Source organism: Crotalus tigris, unplaced genomic scaffold (genome assembly GCF_016545835.1).
Source record: "Crotalus tigris isolate CLP2741 ecotype Arizona unplaced genomic scaffold, ASM1654583v1 scf7180000024427.8105951120:4207309, whole genome shotgun sequence".
NCBI classification, from domain to species: domain Eukaryota; kingdom Metazoa; phylum Chordata; class Lepidosauria; order Squamata; family Viperidae; genus Crotalus; species Crotalus tigris.
In genome coordinates this window covers 2,873,782-2,884,587 of record NW_024100595.1, presented here as the reverse complement: position 1 = coordinate 2,884,587, position 10,806 = coordinate 2,873,782, and the positions used below count along the sequence as shown (strand labels likewise).

Here is a 10,806-nt window from a genome sequence, read left to right as displayed (position 1 = left end):
AAAGACCTACAAATAGAAATAGAAAGACTGTGGCAAAAGCAAGCAAGGGTAGGACCAATAGTCATAGGCTCCTTGGGTGCAATCCCAAAACAACTGGAGCACCACTTGAACACCATTGGCATTGACAAATTCACTATTAGTCAATTGCAAAAGGCGGCCTTATTAGGAACTGCTTCCATCCTGCGACGATATCTGTAATACCATCAAACATCCACATCTGCCTATCCCAGTTCCTGGGTAAGGACTCGATAGGTAGACAAAATGCCAAATCCAGTCTGAACATCTGGCTGACTGTGCGATGATCGATAATAATAATAATAATAATAATAATAATAATAATAATAATAATAATAATAATAATAAAGTTGGAAGGGACCTTGGAGGTCCAACCCCCTGCTCAGGCAGGAAACCCTATACCATTTTGGACAAATGGCTGTCCAGTTTCTTCTTAAAAACTTCCAGTGTTGGCGCATTCACCGCTTCTGGAGGCAGGTTGTTCCACTGGTTAATTGTTCTAATTGTCAGGAAGTTTCTCCTTAGTTTTAGGTTGCTTCTCTCCTTGATTAGTTTTCATCCGTTGGTTCTTGTCCTGCCTTCAGGCGCTTTGGAGAATAGCTTGACTCCCTCTTCTTTGTGACAGCCCCTGAGATATTGGAACACTGCTATCATGTCCCCCCTCATCCTTCTCTTTGTTAAACTAGACATACCCAATTCCAGCAACCGTACCTTATATAACTAATCAATGGTTGATCATATACAACACAGATCAGGCCACTAACAATAATTTGGATGCTTCTATTGTTTTTTTAATGTTATTTTATTGCTTTAAAAAGTTTTGAGTATTTCAATTTAATTTTTTTTTAATTGTAAGCCACCCAGAGTGATTGACAGAGAGGGGCAGCTACAAAAATTGAAAAAAATAAATAACTGAATGAATAAATACAATAATTAATCCATTAAATAAATAAATAAAATAAAAATGAATGAATGAATGAATGAATTGGCCACAGTTTTCTCATTTGGTCTTTTTGTTTGGAACAAAGTGCCAAAGTCCTTGACTTATGACCACAACATAGTCCAAAATTTCTGTTGCTGAGCAAGAACTTAAGGAAGTTTTGCCCCAGTTTATGACCTTTTTTTGCCACAGTTGTTAAGTTAGTAACGGCAATTAAGTTAGTCACATGGTTGTTAAGTGACTCTGGCTTCCCCATGGACTTTGCTTTTCAGAAAGTCGCAAAAGGTAATTACATGACCCCGGGATGCAGCAACTGTCATAAATGTGAACCAGTGGCCAAGCATCTGAATTTTGATCACGTGACCGTGGGTATAGTAATCAGTGCTCAGTCACTGCAGGGTGCAAATATGGCTGACCGCCTTCGCAGCGTTTATTGCCTTTTATACAGTTTTACAAGCAGCAAAAGTTTAACATGGCAATAGCATAGCAATAGCATTTCATTGGTTAAACTCCTTACCAATCCTTAAGGATAGAAAGCCAGAGGCCCAAAACAGGGTGCAGTTGGCTGTAACATCCTGTTGGTGTAAGCTAGCTGATATCAGGCAGGTGAGGTCATTGTACCAGTCTGGGGTACTTTCCCACATTGGCATGGTGATGTGAAGGGATGAGATAATGTAGAGCAGTAGTTCTCAACCTGTGGGTCGGGACCCCATTTGGGGTCGAACGACCATTTCACGGGAGTCGCCAAACAATGCAGTCCGCCATTTTTTTCCCCTTTTCCTTAGCTGTGCTACTCCCTTTTATTCTATTGGCTTTTGAAAGCCAATAGAATAGACGCTCTTGAATAGAGTCTAATTCTATTGGCTTTCAAAAGCCAATAGGAATTGTCCAGGCTGTCTCTGCCCTGCTGAGTCCACCAAAAGTCCCATTCTGCAAACGGTGCTGCACCAATTGAGTAGTCCTCGATTTACGACCGGTTGAGTAGTCCTCGACTTACGACCGGTTGGGGGTTGCAGCACTAAAAAGGTTGAGAACCACTGATGTAGAGGGAAGAGGCACACAGGCTTTGGAGGGGCAGTTTGCTGCTCACAACCTCTACCTGGTCCCTATCTCTACATGCGGGTAATGCTGCAAAGGCTGTAAGTGAGAAAAATGGTTATAGGTGACTACACAACTGTCACTAAACAAACTATTGCAAGTTGAGGACTGCCTCTGGGCATGGTAAGCCTATGCGTAACATTCAATTTGTACTTCCTTCATCCCAGATAATGAGAGAAGGGCTCTGGAGACCGAAGATGCACAGAATCTGAAAGTCTGGCATCTGTCTGATACTAAGTTTACTCTTTCCAAGAGTACATGTAGCATGTGCAAAAGGAAAAAGGCAGACATGAAGATAAGCTTGATGAGTCATTTCCTCAAAAAATTACTACTGATGCTTTAATCTTCTATTTTGGCCTCTGCACCTTCCCATATACTTCCCCCTCTGATTCTTGAGGCAGCTTCCCGTTTATCTCGGCTGCCCTGTGCGAATCAGCGACATTAAGCCATGGCTGAAACACCCACTTCTGAAAAGCAAAAGGTTCCCCCCATTCACTGACACTTACAAGACTTGGATGCAGCCGGCTGTCAACAGCTGAGGATGGAGTCTGCGCAGCTGTTTTTCTATTTCTCAGCCATCGCTGGCAAGTGCCTTCTTTTATATATATATATGTATATATATTTGTTTTCTGAGGTTTTCGCGGGTAGGTCTTTGGTTATTCGGGTTTTCTCCCGTGTAAAATTGGAAGTATCTTGGTGACGTTTCGACGAAGTCCCATTCGTCATCCTCAGGCCGGTGTCTGCAGCTTCATGCCTCAAAGAGCCTAAGACCACACATTGCTCTTTGAGGCACGAAGCTGCAGACACCGGCCTGAGGATGACGAATGGGACTTCGTCGAAACCTCGCCAAGACACTTCCAATTTTACACGGGAGAAAACCTGAATAACCAAAGACCTACATGTATGTAAGTATGTATGTATGTATATATATATGTGTGTGTGTGTGTGTGTGTGTGTGTGCGCCTGCCTGCCTGCCTGTCTGTCTGTCTGTCTGTCTGTCTATCTATCTATCTATCTATCTATCTATCTATCTATCTATCTATCTATCTATCTATCTATCTATCTATCTCAGGGTTATTGTGGAGTTTATGATTCTTATTCTCTTCCATTTGTTAGGTGCAGTTGTTCATTCGTTAATTAATTTATTAGATATTTTTTTATCCAAGTAGCTCAAGGCAGTGAATATATCTACCAATCCTTCCTTCTCCTATTTTCTCCACAATGACAATCTTGGGAGGTGGGTTGGGCTGAGAAAGAAAATGACTGGTTCAAAGTCATCTAGCTGGCTTTTATGGCTAAGGCGGCACTTGAACTCACCTCTCGTGGTTTCTAACCAGATGCCTTAACCACTAGACCAGGGGTCTCTCCAAACTTGGCAAAATTAAGACTTGTGGACTTCAAGTCCCAGAATTCTTCAGCCAGCCATGTGTGGAGATTCCTGCACTAGACCAAAATTTCAGCTTTCTAGACTGCTTCATTATTTGTCCCTCTCTCTATATTTTCTCTCTAATCTGCTTCTCTTGCATTATACTGCTGCAGGCAAACTTTGGATGTTTTGCAAGAAAAATAAATTGAAGTTTAGAAAGTATAGAGAAACAAGGGTGTGGGGATGCAGGAGACAATGTTGTGGGAAAGATCCCTAAAATGCAAGTAGTGTTCCCAATTCATTTATTTAGCGACCATTCAAAATTACAACAGCACTGAAAAAAGTGACATGATGGGTCATTGCCTTTACGACCATCACAGCATCCCAATGATCAGGTCATCAGAATTCAGGCACTTAGCAACCAGCATGTACTGTGGATGGTTGCAGCATCCAGGATCATGGGATAACTGTTTGTGACTTTCCCAGCCGGCTTCTTGATAAGCAAACTCAATGGGGGAAGCTGGATTCACTTACTGATTACATGATTCACTTAATAACTGCAATGATTCACTTGACAAGTGAGACAAAAATTCTAGAATCAAGAATCAGAGTAGAGCTGGAAGGGACCTTGGAGGTCTTCTAGTCCATCCCTCTGCTCAAGCAGATCCTATACCATTTCAGACAAGTGACAGTCTAGTTTCTTCTTAAAACCTCCAGTGATGAAGCACCCACAATAATAATATATATAATAATAGTAGTAAAGTTGGAAGGGACCTTGGAAGTCATCTAGTCCAACCCCCTGCTCGGGCAGGAAACCCTACACCATTTCGGACAAATGGCTGTCCAGTCTCTTCTTAAAAACTTCCAGTGTTGGAGCATTTACTGCTTCTGGAGGCCAGCTGTTCCACTGATTAATTGTTCTCACTGTCAGGAAGTTTCTCCTTAGTTCTAGGTTGCTTCTCTCCTTGATTAGTTTCCACCCGTTGCTTCTTGTCCTGCCTTCAGGTGCTTTGGAAAATAGCTTAATTCCCTCTTCTTTATGGCAGCCCCTGAGGTATTGGAATACTGCTATCATGTCCCCCCTTGTCCTTCTCTTCGTTAAACTAGACATACCCAATTCTGGGGCTCAGGGAGAGCTCCAGCATCAGTCGCTACCCCGTCTCACTCCCCCATGCAGTCACCCACCCCCCAGCTGGCCACTGCACACAGCACTGATCAGCTGGAGCTGCGTGCGCCGATCCAGGGCCCTCAGCAGAACCTCAGCAACACCGTAGCTCCAATTGACTCTCCGCCCAAAGATTGCTTGCGGCTGCCGGCCACCCTCAAGGCTGCTGGAAGCGCCAATCAGCTAGAGCCACGTGAGCCAATCCTGGGCCCTCAGCAGAGCCCTAGCTGACTCTCTCACCACAAGGCCTGTCTGCTGCTCCTGGTGATAGCAGAAGCTTCTGGAAGTGCCAATCAACTAGAGTTGTGTGTGCCCATCTTGGACCCTCAGCAGAGCCCCAGGAACATTGCAGCTCCAGCTGACTCTCCCCAGATCTGTGCGGCACTGCTGCCACTTCAGCTCATTCCCCTGCTACACTTGTCTAGGTCGCATACCACCTGCCAGGTGCCAAAGTACCACCAGTGGTACACATACCACCAGTTGAAATCCTGGTGATGGTCAAAAATAGGCTGTGGCCATTCTGCTTTATTGAACAAGGAACGTATATTACAATCTACTACAATTACTGGAGGAGATAAGATAGCAGGGTTCCACTATTTGAGGGGCTGCCACAAAGATGGGGGGGGGGTGTAAACTATTTTCCAAAGCACCAGAAGGCAAGATAAGAAACAATGGATGGAAACTAATCAAGGAGAGAGGCAACCTACAACTAAGGAGAAATTTCCTTGAGAGTGAGAACAATTAACCAGTGGAACGGCTTGCCTTCAGAATTTGTGGGTACTCCGTCACTGGAGGCTTTTAAGAAGAGACTGGACAGCCACTTATCTGGAATGGTATAGATTCTCCTGTTTGTGCAGAGAGTTGGACTAAATGACCTCTAAGGCCCCTTTCAACACTGTAATTCTATGTTCTGTGTGCTATTAAGACACAACATTCATGCTGAGCTCAATTTCAAACCTCTTGTAAACAATCTGACAGTGTAAGTTGTGACGTGCCGGCAGCATCTGTTCATTGACACATCTGACAATTCCCAAGGGGTCATTTCATCAATAAGAAGCAGTGGTGGAAAGCATTTTATCATTAACTTGTGCTTCAGGTTCAATGATATAACTTTAATTAAATACCCTCGATAAAACCAGTCCCCAGGCCTTACTCTTTTTTTTCATTCCTGTAACAACAAAAATGACAAGCCAATTGCACTTTGGATGAGGGTGATGGTTGCCTTCGTTGCATGTCTGGTAGTTCACATTAGTCCTACATCAAAGGGGTAATGAGAGATTTTGCCAGCCCATCTTTGAGTCTCTGATCAGCCTTCAGAATAACAGAGTTGGAAGGGACCTTGGAGGTCTTCTAGTCCAACACCCTGCTCAAGCAGGAGACACTCTATCACTCCAGTCAAATGGCTATCCAGTCTCTTCTTGAAAACCTGCAGTGATGGACACTCACAGCTTCCAGAGGCAAGCCTTCCATTGATTAATTGTTTTCACTGTGAGGAAATTTTCTCCTTTATTCTAGGTTGCTCCTCTCTTCGATTAATCTTCCATCTCTTAGTACTTGTCCTGCCCTCAAGTGCTTAGGAGAATAGGTTAACCCCCCTCTTCTCTATGACAACCCCTCAAACACTGTGGAAGACTGCTATCCTGTCACCTCTAGTCCTCTTCTTTGTTAGATTAGATACCTAGTTCCTGTAACAGTTCACTTTCTGGTTTAGCCTCCAGTCCCTTAATCATCTTTGTGTCTTTTCTCTGCATTATCTCTAGGGTCTCAGCATCTTTTTTTGTATTGTGGTGACCAGAACTGGATGCAGTATTCCAAGTGTGGTCTTACTAGTGCAGCATAAAGCAATACTAACACTTTACATAGGAAAGAGTGTAACTGTGATCTCATTGGTCTCTCCAGAGCTCCTGAGGGCATTTGAATGGTTAACCTGAGCATAGCAGATGATGGGTGATTGTGTTTATTTTATTTAGCATATGGCATCTATAGAGGTCATGCAAGGTATAAAGTATAGACTACTTCCGCCATGGTGCACCCCGGGCAAAGTTCTGTCATAACAGAGTGGCTAAAAGTCTATACATACAGCAACCAAACTGGACATTGCATCCCTGATGGTCAAAAACTACAGCGCAACAATGATGGGTGATGAGGGAATATGAAAATACAGAAATAGAGATTGATTTGTATGTATGTATATAAGGATAGAGATCCAGGGTCTAGTCCAGTGGTTCTCAACCTTTTTAATGCTGCGACCCCCAACCGGTCGTAGGTCGAGGGCTACTCAACCAGTCGTAAGTCGAGGACTACTCAACTGGTGCAGCACTGTTTGCAGAATGGGACTTTTGGCGGGCTCAGCAGGGCAGAGACAGCCTGGACAATTCCTATTAGCTTTTGAAAGCCAATAGAATTAGACTCTATTCAAGAGAGTCTATTCTATTGGCTTTCAAAAGCCAATAGAATAAAAGGGAGTAGCACAGCTAAGGAAAAGGGGAAAAAAATGGTGGACTGCGTTGTTTGGCGACCCCCATGAAATGGTCATTCGACCCCAAATGGGGTCCCGACCCACAAGTTGAGAACCACTGGTCTAGTCCTCCTTTAGGCATGGAAGCCAGGTAGGGTAGCTAGGTCCCCAACCTTTTTTGCTTCGCGGACCAGTAATGGCAGTGTGTGTGGGAAATGATTTCATGAACGCAACCTAAATCCAGCACATGCGCATATGGAGCTTCACGCACTTGCCCACCACATCAGTGGCCTGGCTCACAACAGGCTGCGGCCTGGTAGTGGCCTACAGCCTGGGGTTGGGGACCCCCGAGCTAGCTGACTTTGGGCTAGACTTTCTCTCTCAACCCTGGACTGAGGAGTGAAAAACATCTACCGTGTTTCCCTGAAAATAAAACCCACCCTGAAAATAAGCCCTAGCCTGGCTTTTTTGGGGTGGACCTAATATCAGCCCTACCCCCAAAATAAGCCGGGGGTGGGTGTGGCCAACACAAGTGGCAGCAAGCGCGTGGGGGCCGATGGTGTCTGGCAGCAGTCGAAGTCCGCTGGCCCCTTGGCGCAAAGCAGGCAAGTCTGCATGCGCGGGGGTGAATGTTTGAGCGCCTATGGGGCGCTTGGGAGCACCCCTCCCCAAATAAGACCTACTGCCTCTTTTGGAGGCAAAAATAGTATAAGACTGAGTCTTATTTTCAGGGAAACAGGGATATTTACTACAGTTTAGAGACCACAGTTGGAACAAGCATCTTGATAGTTAACTGAAAGAGAGCTAAATGAAATCACAACAACACTTACAATCTTATTTCAGCTTTCTTTTGCTTTACAGATTTTACAGACGTTCCAGGATTGGTCTCAAAGTTACTTTTTCATCACCATCATAACTGTGAATAGTCGTTATATGAGGCAGTTGCTAAATGAGCACTGTAGTCTGTATTATTTCTGATCTATCCAATAACCATACTTCTTGTCATTTAAAACACTGAAGCTGTATTTAAAAAAAGAAATAACACCCCACCATAAATGAGGAAGAAGAAGCCAGCTCTATTTTCCTAGTCACAATGATGATACCGTTCAAAGGAATTTAAAAATGTTGCCACATACTGAGAGTCATTTTCTTCCTTTTTTTAACACTCCCAGAAATGATTTTTCTTCCTGCATACATAGCTGCCCACATTTCAAACTACCCCAAACAAAAACATTTTTTAAAAAAACCCAATCAAGACATCTTTTTGGTGGTTCTGGTGATAGCTTCTTTTTTTCCAGAGAATACTTTGTTGTTCTTTTTCCCTTCTTGACAAAGCTTTAGAAGGAGATCCAGAAAGAACTTAGAAGTCAGCTAGGAATAGACACAACTGATCGTCTAATAAAGCTGCTGTTTTCGGTTGCTAGTGCTCAGGAGGGACTTCTATGCTCTTTTGTGCAACTATCAAATGTACAGAAGCTGCAATTCCTCATTGTTACAGATAGTCCCGTGCACAACATGGCGGGTTGCAAAGAAATGGATGTTAAAGCTTGTTCTGCCCTTTACATGGTTCCTCCCTTCTTGCTGTAGAAAAAAAGCTAAATCTTTATTTTGTTTAATCCCGCAGTGCTGATCCCGTGCCATGGATTCAGTGTGGACACTGAACAACCGGTTGTCTTCCGGGAAGCAGTGAAGAGTTTTGGGTACAGCGTGGTGCAATTTGGAAGCGGCCCAAGTGCCGGGTAGGTTGACCACAGTCTGTCTAGAACAGGCATGTCAAACTTGCGATGTCACGTGACGTCACGTGATGTATCGGGACTTTCCCCCCATTGCTGGCAGTGGGGTGGGTGCGGTTTTGGTGTGACGCATCTGGCCCGAGGGCCGGCAGTTTGACATGCCTGGTCTAGAACAATATTCTTCAAAGGTGGCAAGTTAAAGATGGGTGGACTTCAACTTTCAGAATTCCCCAGCTAGCCATGCTGGCTGGGGAATTCTGGGAATTGAAGTCCACCCATCTTCAAATTGGCAAATTGGAAACACTGTTCTAGAACCATGCACAGCTCGCTAGCTTTGTACCACTGTTGAAAGAAAAGTCTTCATCATGGTTCATCCAAGCTGGGAATAAATATGGTAACTGCTTTGGGAAGAAGGTTGTAGTTTATTGGAGAGGAGAGCCAGACAGGAAGATGGTTCTGGCAGCAAGACAAGTGGAAAAAAAAGGACTGAGCACATGTAGGAAATGGGTTTTTATACCCTCTGGAGCCTTTTGTTTGGAGTTGTTCCTGTGGCATGAACTTTGACCTGAGTCTGTGTGCCTTCCTGGTATTCTGATGGTGATGGGTCAATCTTATGTCCAAAGGTCATATCCTGCTTCCCTGGGGCTGATGACTCTTAGAGTTTGGGTGGGTTATGTAGATTTTAGGTCTTTGTCTTCTTAATCTCCTAACTCCCTGGATTTACATATGCATCTCTATAGAGCTGTTTTCTGCTTGGGGAAGGAAGATCTGGGGCTATTAAGAAAAACTGAACAAGCTTTGAGGAAATATATTTTTCTGCCCTTTTAACATTTCCTTCTTGGGGAGCTTACTTCCCGTACCACTCAGACCTCTTTGGATCTGTGGGGGGGGGGGAGAGTCACTGCCCATGGAAGGAAGCTACCATCAGCCATTTGGAATGCCTGGAGGGGATGGGGCTAAAGCAAATGCTAACAACATTAAGAATACTTTCTTTGTGTGTGTGTTAGTCTGAGCAGCCGAGTCCTGATTGGGTCCTTGTGCATGTAGGCTTCTGATTTGCTTATTCTACTTTGTCTGTGTTTCCCCCTCCTCTTTACAGGGTGTTAGTAGGTGCTCCACTTCAGCAAGGAGGTGTGAACGAAACAGGGAAACTGTACAATTGCCAGGCAACATCAAGCAAGTCAGGCGGATGCCAGGAGGTGGTTCTCCAAAGTAAGCACTGAATCCCTCCATCCCTTGAAGTTCAAAGCAGGAACCTCAGCATTTAATGCTGACTTATTTATTACTTGTGTTCCTCATAAGTACTATATTTTACTACTAGTGAGGAACGTAAGTACTAAACTATTTTTTACTCATATTTTAAAGTTATATGTTGTATATACATTGAATTTTCAGAAAATAATTTATTTATTGTGTTTAAGCTCCAGGGTCAGTTGATGTAAACTATATTGCAATTCCTCTCTTTGAAGAGATACATCCACAAGACAGATGAAACCCTTCCTTCCTTCCTTCCTCCCCTCCCTCTCTCCCTCTTTCTTTCTTTCTTTCTTTCTTTCTTTCTTTCTTTCTTTCTTTCTTTCTTTCTTTCTTTCTTTCTCCCCCTCCCTCCCGCTCTCATTCTCCTTCCATTCATCCTTCTTTCCATCCATCCTTCCTTCCCTCCCTCTTCTTTCTTTCTTTCTTTCTTTCTTTCTTTCTTTCTTTCTTCCCTCCCTCCCTCTCTCCCTCCCTCTCTCATTCTCCTTTCCTCCCTCCCTCATTCTCCTTCCTTCCCTCTCTCCCTCTTTTTTCTTTCTTTTTTTCTTTCTTTCTTTCTTTCTTTCTTTCTTTCTTTCTTTCTTTCCTCCCTCCCTCCCTCCCTCCCTCATTCTCTTTCTTTCCTTCCTTCCTTCCTTCCATCCATCCATCCATCCATCCATCCATCCATCCATCCATCCATCCATCCCTGGGAGTGGGGTGGCTTATATATTTCAATCTTCATCATCTCCTGAAACCTTTTGACTTCCACAGAACACAGTTTGAAAACCCTGG

The 10,806-nt window shown here is 43.9% G+C and overlaps 1 protein-coding gene across 1 annotated transcript in view; it reads left to right on the top strand.

Moving 5' to 3' along the window:
- Positions 1–2,455: 2,455 nt before the first annotated feature.
- LOC120302296 (integrin alpha-M-like) overlaps positions 2,456–10,806 on the top strand; it is a 52,168-nt gene continuing 43,817 nt past the window's right edge. The window contains exons 1-3 of the mRNA XM_039330463.1: positions 2,456–2,637; positions 8,667–8,781; positions 9,875–9,987. Of these exons, the coding sequence (XP_039186397.1) occupies positions 2,595–2,637; positions 8,667–8,781; positions 9,875–9,987 (271 nt within the window). The 5' untranslated portion in view covers positions 2,456–2,594. The remainder of the gene's footprint in view (positions 2,638–8,666; positions 8,782–9,874; positions 9,988–10,806) is intronic.